This window comes from Pseudophryne corroboree, chromosome 12 (genome assembly GCF_028390025.1).
Source record: "Pseudophryne corroboree isolate aPseCor3 chromosome 12, aPseCor3.hap2, whole genome shotgun sequence".
Taxonomy (NCBI): Eukaryota; Metazoa; Chordata; class Amphibia; order Anura; family Myobatrachidae; genus Pseudophryne; species Pseudophryne corroboree.
The window spans coordinates 114,757,465-114,785,316 of record NC_086455.1 but is presented as its reverse complement, the minus strand read 5'-3'; the positions used below and the strand labels follow the sequence as shown (position 1 = coordinate 114,785,316).

The 27,852-nt window shown below is 46.0% G+C and overlaps 1 protein-coding gene across 4 annotated transcripts in view; it reads left to right on the top strand.

The window, feature by feature from the left end:
* The window catches only part of LOC134980882 (uncharacterized), a 165,609-nt gene that overhangs the window by 29,500 nt on the left and 108,257 nt on the right, over positions 1 to 27,852 (top strand). For all 4 annotated transcript variants that reach the window (XM_063947885.1, XM_063947887.1, XM_063947884.1 and 1 more), the window contains exon 2: positions 24,872 to 24,993. In XM_063947885.1, coding sequence (XP_063803955.1) covers positions 24,872 to 24,993 — 122 coding nt within the window. The remainder of the gene's footprint in view (positions 1 to 24,871; positions 24,994 to 27,852) is intronic.

Genomic DNA, 27,852 nt, shown 5'->3' with positions numbered 1-27,852 from the left:
CTGCCGACAATAGCCAAACAGTGCCGGGAAAGCATAGAATTCGTAAAAAAATGAAGCTTTCAAATAGACCTGCTTTTTGCTGGCGTGTTGTGATAGTCATGCACGGATCAGTGAGATCCGTGCATGCTTATCTTTGGAAAAGGGTCTGAATGGGTTAAAAAAAAATAAGTAAAAAAAAAATGTGTGAGTTCCCCCCTCCTAAGTATAACCAGCCGGGCCCGCTGGTACTTGTAGTTCTACAACAACAAAAAAATACCCAAATAAAAACACAACACACACACCTTGAAAGTAAAAATTTATTAAAGCACACTTACACACTCACACATACTTGCCTACATCCCACGCTGAGAATCATGTCCACTTGTCCCGTAGAATCCAATAGGGGTACCTGTAAAAATGAAAATTATACTTACAAACTTTGTTCCTGAAATCATCCACAGGAAGGGGGAAAAGGCCTGAAGTCCTCCACAGGAAGGGGGAAAAAGGCCTGAAGTCCTCCACAGGAAGGGTGAAAAAGGCCTGAAGTCCTCCACAGGAAGGGTGAAAAAGGCCTGAAGTCCTCCACAGGAAGGGGGGAAAAAAGGCCTGAAGTCCTCCACAGGAAGGGGGAAAAAGGCCTGATGTCCTCCACAGGAAGGGGGAAAAAGGCCTGAAGTCCTCCACAGGAAGGGGGGAAAAAGGCCTGAAGTCCTCCACAGGAAGGGGGGAAAAGGCCTGAAGTCCTCCACAGGAAGGGGGAAAAAGGCCTGAAGTCCTCCACAGGAAGGGGGAAAAAGGCCTGAAGTCCTCCACAGGAGGGGGAAATGAGAGAGAGACTGAGACTGACCTGGGTATGATGATGCTGCTGCTGCTGGCTGACCTGGGTATGATGATGATGATGATGATGCTGCTGGCTGGGAGCTGGAGGACGGAGCCGGCGGAGGAGGAACCAGAGGGGACAGTCCTGGCCACTACCGCCAGCGCACTAACTCCTGCATCAGGCCAGCCGCTGCTGTAGCCAGCCTCCCGGCTACCTTCAACGGCAGTCACCGCCGGGACCCGACGCCAATGCCGCCTGTCATGCCGCCTGTGGGTGTTTGGACAGCGGATACACCACTGTCCAATCACAGGTGCCTAGCTGACATAGGGGTGGTGTCCCTGTCAGCGAGGCACTTGTTTAAGTGCCTCTTTCCACATCTTTTTAAATGGGCTTTTACAGCCCAGTGCTTGGCCCCGCACCCTGCTCTGTCCCCGTTACCATTATCTGTGGGAGGCACTGCTATCTGTGCCTCCCAAAGTAATTTAAGCTAATAAAATTATTAGAATTAAATAGAGAAGGTACTTATGACAAATATGTATCAGTATCTTCTTTGTATTATTTTAACAATCACAGGGGAGGCACTGCCTCCCCTGCCTCCCTTGACTGCACGTCCCTGCTCTGGAGGTAGGGTTGCACACTGCACATCCTGCTCCCATTATAGATAGGCCCATGGCTGTCAACTTACTCGGTGACTCATAGCTTTGCTGAGAAGCCTCTGGTTGCTCTATTTAGTGACAAATACACTATGAAAAAAAAAATCTTAGCCATGCTACTTTGAGTTCAGTGCTGTATTATTTAGAAGTCATCTTATTATAGACTAACTAAAAATGTTTTAATAATGAAAATAAAAAAACTAGAGTGTGTCAATAGAAATGACAAAGGCAGTCTTTGGGGTCAGGTTGTCTCATGGTGCAAGTAAAGGGTTGGGTACGGAATACCTGCATTGAGGATGTCGGTAGTCAGAATACTGACACCGGCATACCGACAGTGACGAGCAACTAAACTAAATTTACCCTTAACACTGACCTCCTGCAGCCTAACCCTATCCTTTCCCGGTATACTTATGTTCAGCATTCCAGCTGCCGGGATTTCTGTGTCGGCATTTTGACAGGTGTCGGATTCCTGCATCGGTCATCTGACTGCTGACATCCTGTCCATCGGGGGATACTAACTACATCCTCAAATAAGGGATGCAATTCCAGACTGTTATCAGAACTGGAAAACATGTCTGCTATAAAGGGGTGCATCTCCGTCTCATACCCTCAAACTGTACCGTTTTTTTATGGTCTGTACCGGCCAAAAAGGGCTTTGTATCGATTTTTAACTAACTAAATCTCCATTGAAAGTATAGGAAAGAGGGCGTGGCCACTGCCCCTTTACCAGTGACCACGCCCCTTTCCTAATTTGTACCGGTTTTCGAGTGTAAAATGTTGGAGGATATGCCGTCTTACATCCTGGCATTTTGTAAAATACTGCACACTGCTTTGGCCTGTGCACAGGTGTAGTAACCCCAATGTTTTATCCTTCTGATGGATTGGATATTGGTAGGGTTGCCATAATTTCCCTTTAATCCAGTACACCTATGATTTACACGGTTCTGTGACTGATTAAAAAAAAGGTGAAATGCAGGCTTTAATTTAGCCAGCCACAGAACCTGTGTAATTCATATATGTCCTGGATTAAAGGGATATATTGCAACTCTATGTATCAAAGCTTGGAGAGAGGTAAAGTACAAGCCATTCAGCTTCTGCTTTACATTTTACAGGCTGTGTTTGTAAAATAACAGGAGCTGATTGCTGCTTTATCTCTCACAATTTTACCTCTCTCCAAGCTTTGATAAATACCCCCTTAAGTGTTGGTATAATAGCTGTGTACAGATTTGTGGACATGTTTTATATACTCCCTCCCATGAGTATGTATTCAATTGTGAATATAAACTGGGGGGGAAGGGGGAGCTGGACTACACACCCTAATTCTAAACATAATAAGAAGTGCTACCATCCTGAGATTTGTAGTGCCACACAGAAAATGAGAAAATGCAGGTGCACACTCTAAGCTCTAAGACCACTGGTTATAAGAACAGTTACAATTAAAAGAACTGTATATGTATATATAGTGTACCGTGCAGTACCTATATATACACTCTTGGCGCTTTGCCACAACCTGCTATGACAAATGGAGCTGCTGCTAAAATGGGGATAGACAATTCCTTAACCAAAAAAATACAAACAAAACAAAGCAGTAGCAGCGCTTGTGTATAAGAATGTCACATCTGCATAATTAGGTATTCAATAATACATAATTTATTTATATAGGTATAACATTTGGGCTTCCAGATAACGTATGAAGCAATAGGTAAAACAATTAAAAACGACCACACAGAATGGGAATTTGTAACCAGCACTATTCAAGAGTCCGTTCCCTTTATAGCACCTCCCTGTGTGCCACTTAGCAGAAAGTCTCGGTTTGGATAGTTCTTTGTTTCAAAGAGGTAATACCGGAGTCACTGGAGGATTAGATGTCCTGGAATACTTGGAACCAGAGTCCTCACCAGAGCTGTGACCATAGATGGTAGTGTCCAGTATGCCGATAAATGACTCCATAGAGTGGGCGTCCAATTAAGGAGGTTGGTCCGGAAAGTGCAAAGTGCAGCTCCCAATGTGGTCTGGTACACCTGACGTGTTTCGCTGCGCCTGGCAGCTTTTTGAAAGTGCTGGTTACAAATTCCCCCCCCCCCTTCCCCCAGTTTGTATTCACAGTTGAATACCTAATTATGCAGATGTGACATTCTATATACACAAGCGCTGTTACTACAGTTACAATTAACTCTGCAATTAAACATGGAGTAAAATTGAGGTTCTTAGCATAAGCTTTGGCCAACAGGGCCCACTCGCGATCAGGTGGGTTCCTATCATCCCTAAATTTAAAGTCCAGAACACGGGACCCCACGGGCCAGCACTCCCCAACTTATCACACTAGAAAGAAGTAGCAGCTTAAGGGCCTAATTCAGTAAGGCTATCCTCTCTGCAGCTTCCCGATGGTCGGGAAACTGCACATGCGCAGGACTCGTTCTGCGTCCCAGATGCAGTTTCTATGGCCTTGCAAGCCGCACTGTGATGGCAAGCCTGAGTAAGCTCAGTCTTACTCAGCCTGCTGTCGCAGATGAACATTGCGTACAATGGTCACGATGTTCATCCCATATGTGATCACATCGCAAATGCAGGAAGAAGGTGGTATCCACCTCCTCCTGAATTTGCATTGCAAAGGATTGTATTTGCAGCAGCTTTGCAAATGCAATCCTTACTGAGGGCCTAATTCATACCTGATCGCTGTTGTGCGAATTCGCAAGGCGGCTGATTATTGATCAACTGCGCATGAGTAAGGATAGTAGTGCACATGCGCGAGGCCAAACTGCGAAAGAATCCAGTGTTTTTTTTTATTGCTAGGCTTACACAGGTTTATCGACCGGAAGCTGACGTTTGGGGGTGGTAACTGCCCGTTTTCTGGGAGTGTCAGGAAAAATGCTGGCGTTCCTAAGCGTTTTCATGGAGGGTGTGTGATGTCGGCTCCGGACCCAAACAGCCTGTTGCTATCTGTTACAGGTGGATTAAGTTCGCAGAGACCCAGATGGGTGGATTCCCAGAAAAGTACTTCAACAAACAACTTGAATATATGAAAACAGTGTATGAATTTATTGTATACTTAGCTAAGGTTATTGATCAATTCAGCAGATGTTCAATACAGCAATCACATCAGCATACTCGGGAGCCTTGCCCTCTGCGTCTAGAGGCTGGGTTATATTCAGAGCAGCCTGGCACTTCTGCAGTCAGTGGGTCATCCAGGCTGTCCAGTCTGTTAAGGCTACTGACCCACCTGAAGGTCACCTACTTATAGGGCTACTGAGCAGCCTCAGATGTGACAATACCATAAAAGGGCATAATCCTAAAGGTCACAAACTGATTGGGTTACTGACAACAGGATATGCGATGCACAAAGGAATTTACAATGCTGTATGCAAAGTCCTGTTATTCACACTCGTATAATGAACAGAATGAAGTTAAAAACACGTATTGTGTATAGTCAGTATACAATCTGACATGTAATCTCTTCAGTATATTTATTCATTCTGTTCTTTGTATTAGGTGCCAAAACTGCCTGAAAGCATCAGTTTAATATAATAGTGAAACTTAAATTTTTGTATCACTCCTGACACTATCGGACTGTAGGAGTAAGTCCTAGGCTATGCACAGACTGGAAAAAACATTCAATGGTGAGTTAGTTGCGAACGGATTTGCAGCTGGCCGCTGTTTGCAAAGATTTTCGCACGGCGTACGCAGACTTGTATGGGGCGGCTATTCACTCTGGGCAGCGACTATTTGATCGCAAACCTTTGCAAACTTGCAGATGTGCTATCATGTCTGAATTAGGCCCTAAGTGTTAAAAAGTATTACATTAATAAGAAGTAGCAGCTTATGTTTTAAAAGTGTTGCATAGGTGAGAAGTAGTAAAGTGTTAAAGGTGTTACATTAGTAAAAGCACTTAATGTTCTTTTTACCAATGTAACACTTTTGAGAGTCCGTTTGCATCCAACTCTTAATAGGGCCCACAGTATCTACAAAGCGATTGCTAGTAAATTTGACAACTGGTTCCTGGCAACCAGCATCTCAGCAATATAATATGATGTGGTATTAAAGAAAACAGAGCTGTAAAATTGTATTTGCTGAAAATGTCATGACTGTAATTTCACTATTAACGGGGGTTCGGTATGTATTACCGGCAGACAGGATCACGGCTGTCCATAGCCCGACAGTGACATCCCGCCCACCAGAATGCCGGCAGCGGGGCGAGCGCTAAGAGTCCCTTTGGGGGCTCGATGACTCGCTGCGTTCGCCACAGGATGTATTCGCACTCTATGGGTGTCGTGGACACCCACGAGTGGGAGTAGCCCTGGTGCGCTGGGATTCCTGCTGGTGGCATTGTCGGCTGTTGGGATTTTGGCGTCGGTATCCTGAACGCCGGGATCGCGACCTTCGGCAAATTGACTGCATCCTATTAAGGGTAATAGTACAGTGTATCATGATACTGAATTTATACGCTCCAGTCACGGGAAACTAGATGTAAAGGTGTTAGGATGTGTTATGAGCCACGGCTGTGGCTCATTCCTGTTTTGCATTTTGGTTATGTATTTTATGTTATATTTCTGTTTATGTTCCCCGTGGGTGTCATGGGGTGCTCGGAGCTCACCCTTAAGGAGAGGATACTGTTATGAACCACAGGTAGTGGTTCATTCCTATTTTATGTTTTTAGTTCTCTTGCAGGCCAGGATTTCCCTTTGCTCTGGTTTAGAAGATTATTGTTTTTCTGTCAGTGGTGAGTCTGTGTAATTGCAGCCTGTTTCCATGTGGTTGGCCTCACCTGTCTGCTAATTGCATCTTGTCAGTTTGGAGTCATGCAACAGGGCAGCTGCACGACATAATTAATTAGGCCTCTCTGTTATATGCTGGCTCAGTGCAATTCACAGACGCTGGTGATATTTCCTGGGTTCCAGAGTTCTTGAGTTCTGAGCTAGTCCCTGCCAGTGCCTGAGCTCCTGTCTAGCAGTGTCTGTCTAGCTGCTTCCGGTGTCGGTTCCTGTGTCAGTTCCTGTGTCTGATTCCGTGTCCTGCCGTGAAGCATTCCTGTCCAGAAGTCCTGTGGCTTTGCCTGTGCCTGGTCGAGTTTCTGGCTTCTTGGTGTCCTCCGGTCTGTCGTTTTGGGATTCTGCCTGTCCTCCAGTTCTGAGAGTCTGTGTCGGCAGCATTGGGGTTCCTGTCCGTTTGCCAGTATTTGTACCGGTTCTGTGAGTAGCGGCTTTGCCGCGTCCGTCGGCCTAGGCCGCTGTATTCCTTTGTTATATTTAGTTACTGGTGTTTTGCAGAGGGTTCTGCTTATGCTGTCACCGCCGGTACACAAAAGTATTGTGTCGGCGTGTGGACAGCATTTCCTTTGGTTGTTCTTTTCCTTTGGCGGCAAGCCGCACATACATTTAGTTTTAGGCTAGTCAGTAGCCCCTGGCTTTGGTTGTTTCAGTTAGAGGTCCCTTTGTTATTACCCTGTCTCAGTTCACGCTTTGTCTCCCTTTAAGACCTGCGGGGGCATCGGAGTTGGGCAGACCTAATCCGCCCTTCAAACGCGGCTGCCATGGGCCCAAGAAACCATAGTCATGCAGGCGTGAACTGACCACACGGGTAAAACAACGGAGGTAGGATGCCAGGGGCTATTTCCACACCACACCTTGTTTCAGCGTCACGTTCTGGTGCTCAGGACTCACTACGCAACATCTCCCTTGTTCTGAGCACCAGGAACCTAACATTATCACCAGCCATACAACAAAAAAGAAACAAAGCTAAATAGTAGTTTTTTCTTTTTTGGTCCAGTGTCTAGTCCAGAATCCAGTCCGGTGTTTAGAATCCAGTCCTGTCTAGAATTCAGTGTGCAGAATCCAGTCCGGTGTTTAGAATCCAGCCCGGTGTTTAGAATCCAGTCCGGTGTTTAGAATCCAGTCCGGTGTTTAAAAATCCAGTCCGGTATTTAAAAATCGTGTCTAGTCTTGTCTTGTCTAGTTTTGAAATCCTCCTATGCCTACTATGCAAGCCCTGCAAGCATCTCTCTCAGCCCTGAACTCTGCTTTCAGTGCTTTGAAACCTGAGCGACTGGAAGTTTTGCAGCAATCCTTAAAGCAACTGCAAAACCTTCTGACTAAAATTTTGCTTATCTTGCCAGAAGTTATTGAGAGTTCATCTACCTCTAAAGAGACTCTTGCTCACAATATGGTGACAAGAGAATCCTCAGGTTTAATTAGAGAGAAAAAGTTTGAAAGTTTTCTGCGGCCGAGGCTCTCAGAAGAGGAGCGTCTGCGTCGCAGAAACTTAGATTTATGCCTATATTGTGGGGGTTTAGGCCACTATTTGCAGACCTGTGAGTTGCGCAAGCCAAAGTGTGGCGACAAGTCCTGCCCTCTGGCCAAGTTTAGTCAGGACACAAGACCTACTCCTGTCTCTACTGTGGCAGAGGTACTTGTCACACAACCCACACTTAAAAGCACTCTGTCCTTTAATTGGGGTCCTTGGGCTAGGGAGCCCCATTATAGATTCAGGAACCAAAGGAGAATGTTTCTCTCCTCTCTTGAGGTTCCTGTTGAAGCAGAGTTGCAAGCCCCTGGAGTGGTGCCCGATGCCCGGGGTCCTGGAGCGGTACCCGATGCCCAGAGTCCTGGAGCGGTACCCGATGCCCAGAGTCCTGGAGCGGTACCCGATGCCCAGAGTCCTGGAGCGGTACCCGATGCCCAGAGTCCTGGAGCGGTACCCGATGCCCAGAGTCCTGGAGCGGTACCCGATGCCCTAGGTTATAGAGGGACATCGAATATTATAGCTCAGGTGTCAATACCGGAAGGGGTCTCAGAAGCTGTTACCCCAGGTAGAGACTTGAAAAGCGCAACTCCAGAGAAGGTGTCTAAAACCATAGTTCTAGAAGGGAATTCGAGAAGCAAAACCCCAGAAGGGATCTTTGAAGTAATATCCCCAAGTGGGGTCTCGAGAGACAAAGCCCCAAAGAAGGGTCTAGAAGTCTCTTCCCCAGGAAAGGACTCAAGAGGCATAGCGTTAGTGGAGGTTCTGAAGGTTATAGCTTCAGCAAAAGTCCCGGAAGTCATAATCCCGGGAGAAGTTTCGATAATTATCGACTCAGAGTGGGAGGCCGACGGTCCGGTCCCAGTAAAAGAATCCGAGGTGCTGACCCCAGCGTGGTTCCCGGAGGCCACTGCCCCAGTGGGGTTCCCGGAGGCCACTGCCCCAGCGGGGTTCCCGGAGGCCACTGCCCCAGCGGGGTTCCCGAAGGCCACTGCCCCAGCGGGGTTCCCGAAGGCCACTGCCCCAGCGGGGTTCCCGAAGGCCACTGCCCCAGCGGGGTTCCCGAAGGCCACTGCCCCAGCGGGGTTCCCGAAGGCCACTGCCGCGGGTGGGGTTCAGAAAGTCACTGCCCCGGGTGGGGTTCAGAAAGTCACTGCCCCGGGTGGGGTTCAGAAAGTCACTGCCCCGGGTGGGGTTCAGAAAGTCACTGCCCCGGGTGGGGTTCAGAAAGTCTCAGCCTCGAGTAAGGTCAGTAGTGACCAGGTCCTAGCAAAGCAGTCTAGTCAGTCAGATGGGAAGGAAGCAGATCCTGACTCTGTTGATATCTCAACATCTATAATCTTTGATGGGGACTTAGTCCAGTTTCTGGCGCTTTACAAACACTATTACACCATTTTGTTGTCTAGACCATTTCTGGGCATCACTTCAGAGAACCTTGTGCTCTATCTGATATATTCTTTTAGAGGAGAGCCTTTTGAATGGGCGACCAGCCTAATGAAAGCTGAAGATCCCATTCTTCAGGATCCCCGAGCATTCAGTGATGCAGTTATTAAAAGATATGGTTCCAAAGAAATTGGTTCAGGTTCCTCTAAGTCACCCGTCTTGTCTGCTGAGAGTCCACCAAATACTGTAAACTCGGCACAAGAGTCTCAGCCCGTTGTTTTGACTGCAGGATGTGCTTTTCTGTCTTCTTCTTATAGTAGTACTTTGCCTGAAAGTTTAGCTCCCAAGGTTAAGAAACCAATCTCTGATTTGAACCCAGCCTTGCTGGGAGGTATCATCAGTTCAGACAATGTTTGGGGAATTACCTTGGTCAGACCTCAAGAGCTTTGTAAAAAGAAGAAGAAGAAAAAGAAATAATTATTGACTCTTGCCTTGATATTAAAAAAAAAAAAAAAAAGATTTTTTTTTCCCTTGTCTTGTGTCCAGTGGCCACCGTCAAGGGGGGGCACCGTTACAAGCTGTTGCCACAGCTTGTTTCTGTTAGACCAGTGTGTCAAGTTTTTTTTTGTATCCTTTTTTTTTGGAAAGTCTGAATTTTGGGGTCCTTTGACCCCTCCTCAAGGGGGGGGGGGTAATGTTATGAGCCACGGCTGTGGCTCATTCCTGTTTTGCATTTTGGTTATGTATTTTATGTTATATTTCTGTTTATGTTCCCCGTGGGTGTCATGGGGTGCTCGGAGCTCACCCTTAATGAGAGGATACTGTTATGAACCACAGGTAGTGGTTCATTCCTATTTCTCTAACGTCCTAGTGGATGCTGGGAACTCCGAAAGGACCATGGGGAATAGCGGCTCCGCAGGAGTCTGGGCACAACTAAAAGAAAGCTTTTAGACTACCTGGTGTGCACTGGCTCCTCCCACTATGACCCTCCTCCAAGCCTCAGTTAGATTTTTGTGCCCGGCCGAGCTGGATGCACACTAGGGGCTCTCCTGAGCTCTTAGAAGAAAGTATATTTTAGGTTTTTTATTTTACAGTGAGACCTGCTGGCAACAGGCTCACTGCAACGAGGGACTAAGGGGAGAAGAAGCGAACCTACCTGCTTGCAGCTAGCTTGGGCTTCTTAGGCTACTGGACACCATTAGCTCCAGAGGGACCGACCGCATGGAACTGGCCTTGGTGTTCGGTCCCGGAGCCGCGCCGCCGTCCCCCTTACAGAGCCAGAAGCAAGAAGAAGTCCGGAAAATCGGCGGCATGAAGACTTCTGTCTTCTCCAAGGTAGCGCACAGCACTGCAGCTGTGCGCCATTGCTTCTCATACACACTTCACACTCCGGTCACTGAGGGTGCAGGGCGCTGGGGGGGGGCGCCCTGAGCAGCAATAAAAACACCTTGGCTGGCAAAACAATCACAATATATAGCCCCAGAGGCTATATATGTGATAATTACCCCTGCCAGAATCCTTAAAAAAGCGAGAGAATAGTCAGCGAAAAAGGGGCGGAGCTATCCCCCTCAGCACACTAGCGCCATTTTTCCCTCACAGTTCCGCTGGAAGGAAGCTCCCTGGCTCTCCCCTGCAGTCTACACTACAGAAAAAGGGTAAAAAAGAGAGGGGGGGGCACTAAATTTAGGCGCAGTAAATATAGCAGCTATAGGGGACATAATTCAGTTAGTCCCTGCAGTATATAGCGCTCTGGTGTGTGCTGGCATACTCTCTCTCTGTCTCCCCAAAGGGCTTCTGTGGGGTCCTGTCCTCTGTTTAGAGCATTCCCGGTGTGTGTGCGGTGTGTCGGTACGGCTGTGTCGACATGTTTGAGGAGGAAAATTATGTGGAGGCGGAGCAGATGCCTGTAGAAGTGATGTCACCCCCTGCGGGGCAGACACCTGAGTGGATGGTTTTATGGAAGGAATTACGTGCAAGTGTCGACTCCTTACACAAAAAATTTGACGACATGCCAAATGCGGGACAGCCGGCTTCTCAGCTTGTGCCTGCCCAGGTGTCTCAAAGGCCATCAGAGGCTCTAAAACGCCCGCTACCTCAGATGGCAGACCCAGATGTCGACACGGATACTGATACCAGTGTCGACGACGATGAGTCTAATCTAATGTCCACTAAGGCCATTCGCTGCATGATTGAGACAATGAAAGAGGTGTTACACATTTCAGATTTAAACCCAGGTACCACAAAAAAGGGTATTATGTTTGGGGAGAAAAAACTACCCGTAGTTTCTCTAACGTCCTAAGTGGATGCTGGGGACTCCGTCAGGACCATGGGGTTTAGCGGCTCCGCAGGAGACAGGGCACAATAATAAAAGCTTTAGGATCAGGTGGTGTGCACTGGCTCCTCCCCCTATGACCCTCCTCCAAGCCTCAGTTAGATTTTTGTGCCCGGCCGAGAAGGGTGCAATCTAGGTGGCTCTCCTGAGCTGCTTAGAATAAAAGTTTAAGTTAGGTTTTTTATTTTCAGTGAGTCCTGCTGGCAACAGGCTCACTGCTACGAGGGACTTAGGGGAGAGAAGTAAACTCACCTGCGTGCAGGATGGATTTGCTTCTTAGGCTACTGGACACCATTAGCTCCAGAGGGAGTCGGAACACAGGTCTCACCCTGGGGTTCGTCCCGGAGCCGTGCCGCCGACCCCCCTTGCAGATGCCGAAGTTGAAGAGGTCCAGAGGTCCAGAAACAGGCGGCAGAAGACTTTCAGTCTTCATAAGGTAGCGCACAGCACTGCAGCTGTGCGCCATTGTTGTCAGCACACTTCATACCAGCGGTCACTGAGGGTGCAGGGCGCTGGGGGGGGCGCCCTGGGCAGCAATGTATTATACCTTTTTTATGGCTAAAATACATCACATATAGCCCTTGAGGCTATATGGATGTATTTAACCCCTGCCAGAACTCACAAACTCCGGGAGAAGAGCCCGCCGTTTTAGGGGGTGGGGCCTATTCTCCTCAGCACACGGCGCCATTTTCCTGATCAGCTCTGCTGTGAGGAAGGCTCCCAGGCTCTCCCCTGCACTGCACTACAGAAACAGGGTTAAAACAGAGAAGGGGGGCACTTATTTGGCGATATGATTACATATGTGAAAATGCTATAAGGGAAAACACTTGTATAAGGGGTTGTCCCTGTATAATTATAGCGTTTTTGGTGTGTGCTGGCAAACTCTCCCTCTGTCTCCCCAAAGGGCTAGTGGGGTCCTGTCCTCTATCAGAGCATTCCCTGTGTGTGTGCTGTGTGTCGGTACGTGTGTGTCGACATGTAGGAGGACGATGTTGGTGAGGAGGCGGAGCAAATTGCCTGTATTGGTGATGTCACTCTCTAGGGAGTCGACACCGGAATGGATGGCTTATTTAGGAATTACGTGATAATGTCAACACGATGCAAGGTCGGTTGACGACATGAGACGGCCGGCAAACAAATTAGTACCTGTCCAGGCGTCTCAGACACCGTCAGGGGCTTGTAAAAACGCCCATTTACCTCAGTTGGTCGACACAGACACGGACACTGACTTCAGTGTCGACGGTGAAGAAACAAACGTATTTTCCTTTAGGGCCACACGTTACATGTTAAGGGCAATGAAGGAGGTGTTACATATTTCTGATACTACAAGTACCACAAATAAGGGTATTATGTAGGGTGGGAATAATCTACTTGTAGTTTTTCCTGAATCAGATAAATTAAAGTGTGTGATGATACGTGGGTTTCCTCCGATAGAAAATTATTGGAGGTATACCTTTTCCCGCCAGAAGTGAGGGCGAGTTGGGAAACACACCTTAGGGTGGATAAGGCGCTCACACGCTTATAAAAACAAGTGGCGTTACCGTCTCCAGATACGGCCGCCCTCAAAGAGCCAGCTGATAGGAAGCTGAAAAATATCCTAAAAAGTATATACACACATACTGGTGTTATACTACGACCAGCAATCGCCTCAGCCTGGATGTGCAGCGCTGGGGGGGCTTGGTCGGATTTCCTGACTGAAAATATTGATACCCTTGACAGGAACAATATTTTATTGACTATAGAGCATTTTAAGGATGCATTTCTATATATGCGAGATGCGCAGAGGGATATTTGCATTCTGGCATCAAGAGTAGATGTGATGTCCATATCTGCCAGACGATGTTTATAGACACGACAGTGGTCAGGTGATGCAGATTCCAGACGGCACATGGAAGTATTGCCGTATAAAGGCAATCGGACCTGGTGGCCATGGCAACAGCTGGAAAATCCACTTTTGTTACCCCAAGTCACATCTCAGCAGAAAAGGACACAGTCTTTTCAGTCTCAGTCCTTTCGTACCCATAAAGGCAGGCGGGCAAAAGGCCAGTCATATCTGCCCAAGGTTAGAGTAAAGGGAAGAAGACTGCAGCAGGCAGCCCATTCCCAGGAACAGAAGTCCTCCACAGCTTCTGCCAAGTCCGCAGCATGACGCTGGGGCCATACAAGCGGACTCAGGTGCGGTGGGGGGTCATCTCAAGAGTTTCAGCACGCAGCGGGCTCACTCGCAAGTGGACTCCTGGATCCTACACGTAGTATCCCAGGTGTACATTGAAAATTCGAGACGTCTTCCCCTCACAAGTTCCTGAAGTCTGCTTTACCAACGTCTCCCTCCGACAGGGAGGCAGTATTGGGAAAAAATTCACAGGCTGTATTCCCAGCAGGTGATAATCAAAGTACCCCTCCTACAACAAGGGAAGGGGTATTATTCCACACTATATTGTGGTACTGAAGCCAAACGGCTCGGTGAGATCTAAAAGATTTGAACAATTACATACAAGGGTTCAAATCAAGATGGAGTCACTCAGAGCAGTGATAGCGAACCAGGACGATATGGTGTCACTGGATATCAGGGACGCTTACCTACATGTCCAAATTTTGCCCTTCTCACTAAGGGTATCTCAGGTTCGTGGTACAGAACTGTCACTATCAGTTCAGAAGCTGCCGTTTGGATTGTCCACGGCACCCCGGGTCTTTACCATGGTAATGGCCGAAATGATGATTCTTCCTAAAAGAAATATGGACGCTTTCCTGATAAGGGCAAGGTCCAGAGAACAGTTGGCGGTCGGAGTAGCACTATCTCAAGTAGTTCTACGACAGCACGAGTGGATTCTAAATATTCCAAAATCGCAGCTTTTTCCGACGACACGTCTAATGTTCCTAGGAATGATTCTGGACACAGTCCAGAAAAGGATGTTTTCTCCCGGAGAAGAAGGCCAGGGAGTTATCCGAGCTAGTCAGGAACCTCCTAAAACCAGGAAAAGTATCAGTGCATCATTGCACAAGGGTCCTGTGAAAAATGGTGGTTTCTTACAAAGCGATCCCATTCGGTAGATTTCACGCAAGAACCTTTCAGTGGAATCTGCTGGGAAAATGGTCCGGATCGCATCTTCAGATGCATCAGCGGATAACCCTGTCTCCAAGGACAAGGGTGTTTTCTTCTGCGGTGGCTGCAGAGTGCTCATCTATGAAAGGGCCGCAGATTCGACATTCAGGACTGGGTCCTGGTGACCACGGATGCCAGCCTGAGTGGCTGGGGAGCAGTCACACAAGGAAAAAAAAAATAATTTCCAGGGAGTGTGATCAAGTCTGGAGACTTCTCTCCACATAAATATACTGTAGCTAAGGGCAATTTACAAGGCTCTAAGCTTAGCAAGACCTCTGCTTCAAGGTCAGCCGGTATTGATCCAGTGGGACAACATCACGGCAGTCGCCCACGTAAACAGACAGGGCGGCACATGAAGCAGGAGGGAAATGGCAGAAACTGCAAGGATTCTTCGCTGGGCGAAAAATCATGTGATAACACTCTCAGCAGTGTTAATTCCGGGAGTGGAAAACTGGGAAGCAGACTTCCTCAGCAGGCATAACCTCCACCCGGGAGAGTGGGGACTTCAGCGGGAAGTCTTCCACATGATTGTAAACCGTTGGGAAAAACCAAAGGTGGACATGATGGCGTCCCGCCTGAACAAAAAACTAGACAAATATTGCGCCAGGTCAAGGGACCCTCAGGCAATAGCGGTGGACGCTCTGGTAACACTGTGGGTGTACCAGTCAGGGTATGTGTTCCCTCCTATGCATCTCATACCAAAAGTACTGAGAATCATAAGAAGGAGATGAGTAAGAACGATACTCGTGGTTCCGGATGGGTCAAGAAGGACTTGGTACCCGGAACTTCAAGAGATGCTCACGGAAGAACCGTGGCCTCTACCTTTAAGAAAGAACCTGCTCCAGCAGGGGCCTTGTCTGTTCCAAGACTTACTGCGGCTGCGTTTGACGGCATGGCAGTTGAACGCCGGATCCTGAAAGGGCATTCCAGATGAAGTCATCCCTACCCTGGTCGAAGCCAGGAAGGATGTAACCGCAAAACATTTTCACCGCATTTGGCGAAAATATGTTGCGTGGTGTGAGGCCAAGAAGGTCCCTACAGAGGAATTCCAACTGGGTCGTTTCCTACATTTCCTGAAAACAGGACTGTCTATGGGCCTAAAATTAGGGTCCATTAAGGTTCAAATTTCGACCCTGTCGAATTTCTTCCAAAAAGAACTGGCTTCAGTGCCTGAAGTTCAGACGTTTGTAAAAGGGGTACTGCATATACAGCCTCCTTTTGTGCCTCCAGTGGCACCTTGGGGATCTCAATGTTGTTTTGAGTTTCCTAAAGTCACATTGGTTTGATCCACTCACCACTGTGGAATTAAAATATTTCACATGGAAGGTGAAGATTCTATTAGCCCTGGCTTCAGCCAGGCGTGTGTCAGAATGGGCGGCTTTATCATATAAAAGCCCTTACTTAATTTTTCATTCTGACAGGGCAGAATTGAGGACTCGTCCTCAATTTCTCCTTAAGGTGTTTTCTGTTTTTCACATGAACCAACCTATTGTGGTACCTGCGGCTACTAGGGACTTGGAGGACTCCAAGTTACTTGACGTTGTCAGGGCCCTGAAAATATATGTTTCCAGGACGACTGGAGTCAGAAAATCTGACTCGCTGTTTAGCCTGTATGCACCCAACAAGATGGGTGTTCCTGCTTCTAAGCAGACGATTGCTCGCTGGATTTGTAGTACAATTCAGCTTGCACATTCTGTGGCAGGCTTGCCACAGCCAAAATCAGTAAAAGCCCATTCCACAAGGAAGTGGGCTCATCTTGGGCGGCTGCCCGAGGGGTCTCGGCTTTACAACTTTGCCGAGCTGCTACTTGGTCAGGGGCACACCCTGACTGAGGAGGACCTGGAGTTCTCTCATTCGGTGCTGCAGAGTCATCCGCACTCTCCCGCCCGTTTGGGAGCTTTGGTATAATCCCCATGGTCCTGACGGAGTCCCCAGCATCCACTTAGGACGTTAGAGAAAATAAGAATTTACTTACCGATAATTCTATTTCTCGTAGTCCGTAGTGGATGCTTGGCGCCCATCCCAAGTGCGGATTGTCTGCAATACTTGTACATAGTTATTGTTACAAAAATCGGGTTATTCTTGTTGTGAGCCATCTTTTCAGAGGCTCCTTCGTTGTTATCATACTGTTAACTGGGTTCAGATCACAGGTTGTACGGTGTGATTGGTGTGGCTGGTATGAGTCTTACCCGGGATTCAATATCCTTCCTTATTATGCACGCTCGTCCGGGCACAGTATCCTAACTGAGGCTTGGAGGAGGGTCATAGGGGGAGGAGCCAGTGCACACCACCTGATCCTAAAGCTTTTATTATTGTGCCCTGTCTCCTGCGGAGCCGCTAAACCCCATGGTCCTGACGGAGTCCCCAGCATCCACTACGGACTACGAGAAATAGAATTATCGGTAAGTAAATTCTTATTTTTTCCCCCATCTGAAGAATTAAATGAAGTGTGTGAAGAAGCGTGGGCTTTCCCTGATAAAAGATTGATAATCTCAAAAAAATTACTAATGGCGTTCCCTTTCCCGCCAGAGGATAGGGCACGTTGGGAAACACCTCCTAGGGTGGATAAAGCGCTCACACGTTTGTCTAAAAAGGTGGCACTTCCGGATACGGCCGCCCTGAAGGAGCCTGCGGATAGAAAACAGGAGGCAATCCTGAAGTCTATATATACACACACAGGCATTATACTTAGACCAGCTATTGCGTCAGCATGGATGTGCAGTGCTGCCGCTGCGTGGTCAGATTCCCTGTCAGAAAATATTGACACCCTAGACAGGGACACTATTCTGCTAACCATAGAGCATATAAAAGACTCAGGGGTATATTCAATTAGCAGTGATAACGGACTTTTCACGTGAAAAGTCCGGTTTTCGGGTGAAAAAACGGACTTTTCACGTGAAACGCAATTACAGGCTATTCAATTATCCTGGAAAATTTATCGGTGATCATTTTTCCACTAATTTCACTTCACCTTCTCTGAAGCGGGTGAAAAGTTGGGAAAAGTCACTATTTTAAGGTAAAAATGTTTGGATATGGTACAGAACTCCTGGGACACCCCCCTTAATGACTAATTAGGCACGTTGAAGTTTTTAATTATTTTTAATTGGCCAATAATGACATGTAATTTTTGGGGTGAAAAAGTAAAAAGTCATGGAAATTGGGGTTCAAGGTATGGGACAGGTATATTGGGGTGCTTTATGAGTGGGACAGGTGTTTTTTAGGCTTGCAGATGGGAGTAATCAGTCTGTTTCCACTTTTTTTTAAAGTACCCTAAAATGACCCAAATATATACTTATACCCATTTTCATGTACCCGAAATTTAATGAGAGCATTTATTTTGCTAAAAAAAAAATAGCTTTCTATCATTTTTTTGCATTTTTAAAAAAATGCATATAACAGACATTTCACATAATTTAAGTCCCCAAAAACGCTCTAATGTGATCTCTAACACACTTCTCTTCTGTTTTCCTATGTTAGTTTAGCATTTTTTGGGGTACAGGCTGATTTCCCCATTTTCACCTGCACTTTTCACTGCAAGAATTTTCACGTGAAACCCGGTCGGAATTGAATAGGTCGAAAAACGGAGCGTTTTCGCTGCAATTTTCGGCCGATTGCCGCGAATTTGCGGATAATTGAATATCCCCCTCAGTCTTATACATGAGAGATGCACAGAGGGAGATCTGCCGGCTGGCATCTAAAATAAGTGCATTGTCCATTTCTGCTAGGAGAGGCTTATGGACCCGGCAGTGGACAGGGGATGCAGATTCCAAAAGGCACATGGAAGTTTTGCCTTATAAGGGTGAGGAGTTATTCGGGGATGGTCTCTCGGACCTCGTTTCCACAGCAACAGCTGGGAAGTCAGCATTTTTACCCCATGTTCCCTCACAGCCTAAAAAAGCGCAGTTTTACCAGGTACAGTCCTTTCGGACCCAGAAAAACAGGCGAGGAAAAGGCGGGTCTTTTCTGTCCAGAGGCAGAGGTAGGGGTAAGCCTCTGGAACCCAGAGGCTTCGGATACCAGACCACTCTACTGGAAGGAAACTCGGAGGACCGCAGGAAACGATCCCTCAGACAGGACTCGGGAAACTGGACACTGGAGTACACAAGCTGGATGCAGGTACACACCAGAGGCAGGAAGACAGACTCCACAGGAAGCTGCTGACAGGGACCAGGAACAAGCTTGCAGGAAGCTAACCAAGAACTGGAGCATACAGGTACAATAACAAACTTCTATCACCGGCGCTGGACTGCAGGGCTAGCTGGGTAATAAGGGAAGCACGCCCCAATCAGGATGGCTTGAAGCCAGGCACAAGGTAAGGGCCAAAATACTGGCAGGTGAGGCTACACAGACAAGAACCAGACTGCAGTACACAGACTCACCACATAATGACCAAATTATCTGACAGGTGCGGCTTAATACATAGAAAACAGGCTGCAGTTACACAGACTCGCCACAGGCGGCCAACAAGAGTCTTCTAAACAAGTACAAGAGAAATCCTGGCATGCAAACAGAAATATAACATAAAATTCATGAACAAAAAGCCAACAGGAATGAATCACCGCTTGTGGTTCATAACACAGTGCCACATAATGCCTCACAGATTCAGTGTGTGTTCCTGCATTGACAACAGTGCCTCCAGGCCCAGTGCCTCACTCTTCATGGCTCCCTTCATAAGTATATTCACCAGCAGAGTCTTCGTTTATTGCCTTCTGTCTAGTCTTGGAGTATCCTACACCACCTTAATCATACCTTGTACTAACTCAGAAGGCTGCCACCTGCAGGCAATGACCATCCTGTCTTGCAGCGGTTCTTGGCGAAGACCAGAGAGTCTTAGACTTTGCACCTCTGTTTTAGTAGTGCCAAACAAGAGTAGATTGGCTCAGAATCCCCTAATCCTTGTGTACCATGATAACCTAATAAAATGATGTTATGACTGAATAACACGGCAGATTGATTGCTTTCATAATATCACTGGTAAGACTATAGCAGACAGTAATACATACCATTCACCGGTGGACGGGATGCCGACTGGCAAGATCCCGAAAGCGGCCGCGTTGTGGGCTCGCTGCACTCGCCACAGGATCTATTCCCGCTCTATGGGTGTCGTGGACACCCATGAGTGGGAATAGTCCTGTTTTGCTGGGATTCCAGCTGGCGGCAAATTGAACAGATCCTAGCAGACATACCCTTCTCGTCAAAAGGCTGATTCAAGTGATTCTTATTTGTGGAAATAATAATTTAGGACTTGGCACAAACTATTATCTAAACGTACCAGTCCTCCTTATAACCCAGTCCAAGCAAAAGGTCAGTGCAGGTGGCAATAGGACAATATTTGGGGTAACAGGCAAAGGTTTGGTGCAGGTGGCAGTAATGGAAAGTTGACATCAGAGTCACAAGCCAGGATACAGATGACCACAGTGACAGAAGCACAGAAATGCTATCTTGTGGATGCTATAACTGGTATGGTATGTCTGTAATAGGGGGCTATTTAAGACAGCTAGCACACGCAAGAGACCGGTAACGGACAAACCTCCAAAGACATAAATAGTATGTGCCCACAATCCAGACAACAGAATATTAAGTACATATGCCAGCAAAATGGCTATACAGATATGTAGCTCTCCTAAATGACAGGGAAGAGCATGGGTGCATCCACAGAGGTTTCTCATATACAGATGTGTCCTCATACATTATTACTGTAGTTGCACCAAACAGCCCCTCTCAGTGCGCCAGGTACCTTACGACTCTGCTAGGGCAGGGTGTCTTTTATGTGTTTTTATTCGAAAATGAATCTTCTTCGCAATTTACCAGGAGACTGTGCTGATTATTTTGATATGCAACACTTTTATATCTGTGTGCGACTGAGTCTCTAAATCTGTATACGAAGTGCTATGATGCAGCAGATGCGTCTTTTTTCCATGCCAAGTTCTGTTGTGCTTCGTATACAGACTCAGTCGCACACAGATATACAAGTGTAGCATATCAAATTAATCATCATAGTCTCCAGGTGTGTTCTAGTTTCATCGCGTTGCAACGGAGATGCACTGGCGCCGGGCATCTCGCGTAACATGGCATATTGAAGCAAATAAGGTCATTAAAAGGAACCAACATGGATTTGTGAAGGACAGATCATGTCAGACCAACTTACTTGGCTTTTATGAAACAGTAAGTGCGAACCTGGATCAGGGTAAGGAGGTGGATATAATCTTTTTAGACTTTGCCAAAGCTTTCGACACTGTACCACACATGCGTCTTATCTATAAGCTACAAGAAATAGGGCTAGGGAGCACAATGTGCACTTGGGTCAGTAATTGGTTAGATAATAGGGAGCAGCGCGTTGTGGTCAATGGATCATTTTCAAATTGGACAAAAGTACTAAGTGGTGTGCCACAAGGGTCTGTACTTGGACCACTTCTGTCCAACATTTTCATCAACGACCTAACAGTAGGTCTAGAGAGCATGGTGTCAATTTTCGCAGACGATACCAAATTGTGTAAGGTTATAAATGCGTAGGGGGATGCTGAGTCTCTTCAGAACGACTTAACTTCCTTACAGGGAGCATCTCTCAAGCAATTGGTGATGGAGCCCACTCGCAAAGATTCAATATTAGATTTACTTCTTACAAATGGTGATAGGATATCCGACATATATGTGGGTGAGCACCTGGGATCCAGTGATCATCAAGCAGTATGGTTTAGTATAAAGACAGGATCCAACTCCTGTCACACAAAAACAAAGGTGTTGGATTTTAGAAATGCTGATTTTGCAAAAATGGGGAGATGTTTAAGTGATTCATTGGCGGACTGGTGGAACTTGGAAGGAATGCAGGAGAGGTGGGAAAAACTGAAAAGTGCAATACTAAGTGCAACTGATCTTTGTATCAAAAGGGTTAGGAAAAGCACCAGGAAAAGGAAGCCAGTGCGGTTCACAAAAGAAGTATCAACTAGTGTGAAAGCAAAAAAGATGGCTTTTAGGAAATACAAACAGACTGAAAATAATAATGACAAAGAGGTGTATCTTGACAGACGGAAGGATGCTAAGAAAGTGATCAGACGTGCAAAGGCAGAAGCTGAGGAAAAAATGGCCCAGTCAGTAGATAAAGGGGGCAAAACTTTTTTTAAGTATATAAGTGAAAGGAGAAAATCAAATGGAGGAATAATAAGACTTAAGCAGAGAGTGAGAATTTGGTGGAGGGAGACAAGGCAATAGCAGATCACCTAAATAATTATTTTTGCTCAGTATTTACTACAGAAGAAGGGATGGGGCCACAGTTAAGTTGCAAGGACATTCATAAAAATAAGGTAGATGAAAGTACATTTACAGAGGAGAAGGTCCTAACAGAACTTTCACAACTAAAAGTGGATGAATCAATGGGACCAGATGGGATACACCCAAGGATACTCAAAGAGCTAAAAGATGTGCTGGTTACACCGTTAACAGAATTATTTAACCAGTCACTAAATACAGGTGCCATTCCAGAGGACTGGAAAAGAGCAAATGTAGTTCCACTGCACAAAAGTGGAAGCAAGGAAGAAGCAAGTAACTACAGACCAGTAAGTCTTACATCAGTAGTGGGGAAAGTAATGGAAAAACTATTAAAAGAAAGAGTTGTGGAATATCTTAAATCAAATCACTTACAGGATCCAAAACAGCATGGATTTACTGGTGGTAGATCATGCCAAACAAATCTTATTGACTTTTTTGACTCTGTGACGAAAATAATAGATCAAGGGGGAGCTGTAGATGTAGCATATCTAGACTTTAGTAAGGCATTTGACACTGTCCCACATCGCAGACTGCTAAATAAACTTGAAAGCGTGGGGGTGGATTATAAAACAGTTAAATGGATAAGAACCTGGTTGCAGGATAGGAAACAGACAGTTGTAGTTAATGGAGTGCAATCTATGGAGGGAAATGTTACCAGTGGAGTACCCCAGGGATCTGTACTTGGTCCAGTTCTCTTTAATATCTTTGTTGGTGACATTGCAGATGGTATTGAAGGGAAGGTATGCCTTTTTGCAGATGATACAAAGATATGCAACAGGGTAGACACACCGGGAGGGGTAAAACAAATGATTGATGACCTAGCTAGGCTTGAGAAATGGTCAAGAACGTGGCAACTACAGTTTAATGCTAAAAAATGCAAAATCATGCACTTGGATCTCAAAAACCCAAAGGCTAAATATAGTATCAAGGGTACTATAATGGAAACTACTGAGGAGGAAAGGGATTTAGGAGTCACTATTTCAAGTGACTTGAAGGCAGTAAAGCAATGCAACAAAGCAATGAGAAAGGCAAGTCAGATGCTTGGTTGCATAGGGAGAGGAATCAGTAGCAGGAAAAAAGAAGTGATAATGCCACTGTATAGGTCATTGGTGCGGCCCCATCTGGAATACTGTGTCCAGTTCTGGAGACCATATCTCCAGAAGGATATAAATACATTAGAGAGTGTACAAAGAAGGGCAACTAAAATGGTGCATGGCCTACATCACAAAACGTACCCGGAAAGGCTAAAAGATCTTAACATGTATAGTTTGGAGGAGAGAAGGGAAAGGGGAGACATGATAGAAACTTTCAAATATATCAAGGGTCTTAACAAAGTTCAGGAGGGAAACATTCTTCAAAGGAAGAGAAGTATTAGAACTCGAGGACATACACTGGAGGGGGGGAGGTTCAGGGGAAATTTAAGGAACAATTACTTCACAGAAAGGGTAGTGGATAAGTGGAATAGTCTCCCATCAGAGGTGGTAGAGGCTAAGACTGTAGAGCAATTTAAACATGCTTGGGATAGGCATATGAATATCCTTACAAAGAATTAAGGTTCAAAAAGGGTTGAGATTACCTAAAGGATAAAAAAAAAGGGGCAGACTAGATGGGCCAAGTGGTTCTTATCTGCCGTCAAATTCTATGTTTCTATGTAACTAAACTGGAAGCATGGGCAGCAAAATGGAGAATGAGATTCAACACAGACAAGTGTAAGGTAATGCACTGTGGGGGCAAGACCAAAAATTACACCTACATACCAAATGGGGTAATATTAGGGGATTCTGTACTGGAAAAAGACTTAGGGGTTCACATAGATAACAAATTAAGCAGCAGTACCCAAAGTAGGAGTGCAGCAAAGAAGGCTAATAAGATATTAGCATGCATAAAACAGGGAATTGATGCAAGTGACGAGAGTATTATACTCCCATTATATAAATCACTAGTGAAGCCACATCTTGAATACTGTGTGCAATGTTGGGCACCATATTACAAAAAGGATATCATGGAGCTAGAAAAGGTTCAGAGGCGGGCGACCAAACTAATAAAGGGCATGGAGACGCTGGAATACGAGGAAAGGCTTGCAAGGCTCGGCATGTTTACATTGGAAAAGAGGAGACTAAGAGGGGACATGATCAACATCTACAAATATATAAGGGGTCAATACACAGAGCTTGGGAGGGACCTGTTTTCTATAAGACCAGCACAGAGATCTCGTCACTCGCTTAGGTTAGAGAGGAGTTTCCGCACATTGGCCCTCATTCCGAGTTGTTCGCTCGGTAATTTTCATCGCATCGCAGTGAAATTCCGCTTAGTACGCATGCGCAATAATCGCACTGCGACTGCGCCAAGTAATTTTACAATGAAGATAGTATTTTTACTCACGGCTTTTTCTTCGCTCCGGCGATCGTAGTGTGATTGACAGGAAATGGGTGTTACTAGGCGGAAACACGGCGTTTTAGGGGCGTGTGGATAAAAACGCTACCGTTTCCGGAAAAAACGCAGGAGTGGCCGGAGAAACGGGGGAGTGTCTGGGCGAACGCTGGGTGTGTTTATGACGTCAAACCAGGAACGACAAGCACTGAACTGATCGCAGATACCGAGTAAGTCTGAAGCTACTCTGAAACTGCTAAGTAGTTTGTAATCGCAATATTGCGAATACATCGGTCGCAATTTTAAGAAGCTAAGATACACTCCCAGTAGGCGTAGGCTTAGCGTGAGCAACTCTGCTAAATTCGCCTTGCGAGCGATCAACTCGGAATGAGGGCCATTGAGGCGAAAAGGTTTTTTCACAGTAAGGACAATACGTGTTTGGAATTCCCTGCCTGAGAGATTAGTAACTGCGGACTCAGTCAACACCTTTAAGAATGGGTTAGATAAATTCCTATTGGATAAAGATATTCAGGGTTATGGTGCGTAGGCACGCATTATAGTTAATTTAACTAGTCCTAACATAAAAATAACTAGTCCTATTACAAGACTGCATAGCAGACCACAAATAGGTTGAACTCAATGGACGATTGTCTTTTTTCAACTTTAGTTACTATGTTAGTATATTGAGGCTAGTTGTATGAGGACTGTAACAGTCATTGTTTATTGTCTAGGTGACATAGAAAAATTAACCCCAAGTAATGCTGACGTTCTTCTGCACGGTATTGCTGATGATCTGCGAGGCTTCCTGCCAGTGGAGGCGATGGTTGGATCAGAGAACCAAGCCATGGAGAATGTGAGATATTTTCTTTTCAAATGATACTTAAAGCTAATCTATTAGTTTCATTTATGCTGCTTGACAATTAAAGCACATTAGCTCAGTGTGTAAGCTATTTAATACAGACTAGGTTGTACTGGACACATATAAAAAGGCTTCTTGGATAAGTTTATTATTATTATTCTTTATTATTATAATTTATATTTCTCCGGCTGGGTCCACAGGTTATCTACAGGATAACAATGGGATATGATGGAGCGATAGCGGATTGGCACCAAACGATCACAAGCTTTCAGTCCTCCCAGGATGCAACGGGCCCGTCCATATATCCCCGCCCACTGGCTCAGGCAAATCAGTTTTTTGTTTGGTGCGGCAGAAGCCGGACCATGGTCAGAGGGCTGCTGTTTTTGGCAGCCCTTAGCGTTCTTATTTTATTTTTTATGGTCTTACTATGTTTTTTAGTGATCTTTCCTAACAGCGACTTATACACATATTGGAATGAGTCGCTCCAACAACTCTCCGCCGAGTTGCAACAACGCTTACCCACGGTACAAGTGCTGTCTCGACGGGCGTCTGTCGGATATCTAGCAGGTCCAGCAGACGTGACCAGGCTGTGGCAGGAGCACGGGGAGAAGGTAAGGCATCGGTTCCACTTAGAAGGGGAATACGGACACAGCCTCACTGTTTTGGGAGGAGACTACCAAACAGTAGCTGGCGCGCCGCCACCATGGGTGCTCCAGCGCTAGGCCTTAGGGATCATAAGGCACCAGAAATAGTATGATGTCAGCGGTGAGGAGTCGGACACACTCCTGGTCGCCCCTCCCTTCAGTTCATGACCAGTTTCCGTGGGTCTCCCGCCTTGAACTGTTGCCTCACTTCCGTCTCAGACGCTACCACGAGGGGTCTCGGTCGCAGCATAGGCTGCTGCGTCTGTGTTCACTAAAAAGCTACCGCAAGGAGACCCGGTCGCAGTACAGGCGTCTATGTGACCGGAGCGTCTGTGTGCACAGTGCGTTTGTGTTCACCTAAAGTTCCCAGAGCAACAGTGTACACTAGTAGCGTCTGGATCCACTCAGCGTTCGCTAACGTATTGATCGATCTTGGAAGTGAGGTGAGTCTCCCTGTATCCCACTCTACTGAGTACGGATAATACAGCACTAAATTTCTATCTACTTTTGTTAGTGTGAATAGTTAAGTTTAGTGCCCATTGCATATGAGTCTGTGTACATTACTGTGGTTTTCTTTGCATTGCGGCTGAATACGTTAAGATCTATATAGAACAGAATGCAGTAATATGTACTCCTACATACTTTGAAATATGTTTGTAGTTGATAATATGTTCATATGACTGATATATAACATGTGACTGACTGCTAGTGTGATTGCTTACTTTATATATGTTTGTCAGTGGTTTCTCCTGAGCCTCAATGCTGGTACATGGGTAGGGTCAGATTGATATCACTTTAAAGGGTAAGTGATTACAGTCACAAATTGTGTAGTACACCGTGGAAGTGCTGATTATTTATCATGTCTAAAAGTGGCAAAAGTGACGAGGTTACACTGACAGTAACACCAACACTCATATCATGTTTGTCCTGCAAAACGGTATTATCCTCTCAGGATCTGGTACAGGATGGTTTATGTGCAAATTGTTTTGCTTTTCAGCAGATTACAAGGCAGATCCCTGTTCAACGTCAGGTAGATCCACCTTGGGCAATGTTTGCACAGACCTTGTCCAGTATAGCTGAACGGGTAATTCCTACAGCTTCAATACCAGGAGTAGGGTACACTATTAACCCATACATGCAGCTCCCTTCCTACAGTATATCCCCAACAGCTTCTCCAATGAAACAAGCTGATAAACCGAGTGTAAATAAATCATCAAATTCACAGGCTACACAGGATGATACATCAGATGATAGCTCTATCTACTCTGCTTCAGCATACGAAGAACAGGTAGAGGGTATCAGCTCAGTGGATGTAGCTGAATTAATTAGAGCAATGAAGGCTATTCTGTCCGTAAAGGATTCAGCAGAGCCTGTGTTAAAAACTAAGGCACCTGTGTTTAAATGTCCCAAAACAGGATAGAGTTTCCAGGATCAGATCAGCTGACAGAAATCATGGCAGAAGCTTGGGCTACACCCAATAAAAAATACAGAATTCCCAGAAAATTGGATTAAAATTATCCTTTTCCAACTGGGGACTGTGTGAAGGACCTCCTAAAGTAGATACGCATGTCATTCAATTACTGCGAAAATCTATATTGCCTTTGCCGTCAACGTCATTAGATGATGTTACTGACAGGAGAGCGGATGGGTTTTTGTAAACCATATTTTCTCTGTCGGGGGCAGTCATAAGGCCAGCTATGGCTTCAGCTTGGATGGCAAAAGCAGTAGCTGAATGGGCTGAGGTACTAGAAGATGGGCTTTCAGCACCTTCTAGGGAGCAAGAATCCCATATAGCTCACATGAAACAGGCTGCAGTATTCTTGGAAGAAGCAGCAATAGATATGGGTATGATTGCTTCTAAAGCATCAGCCTTAACAGTAGCTGCTCGTAGAGCAGTTTGGTTATGTACATGGAAAGCTGATTCAGAATCAAAAAAGATTCTGGAATCTTTGCCTTTTGCTGGGAATATTCTGTTTGATAAGGAATTGACAGATAATCAGAAGCGGAATCCAAGAAAGTCCGGTTTCCTGCCACATATAATCCCAGGCCTAAGGGTCTGATTTTTCGGCCATTTCGGTCGCAAGGAAAAGCAAACTGAAAAAGTGAACGTAAGCAGCCCCAATATAATAAGTTTGGTAAGGCAAAGAAGCATTGGGCCACCAGAGGGCCAGCTTCCAAACCAGAAGATAAGCCATCAGCCTGATGGTGC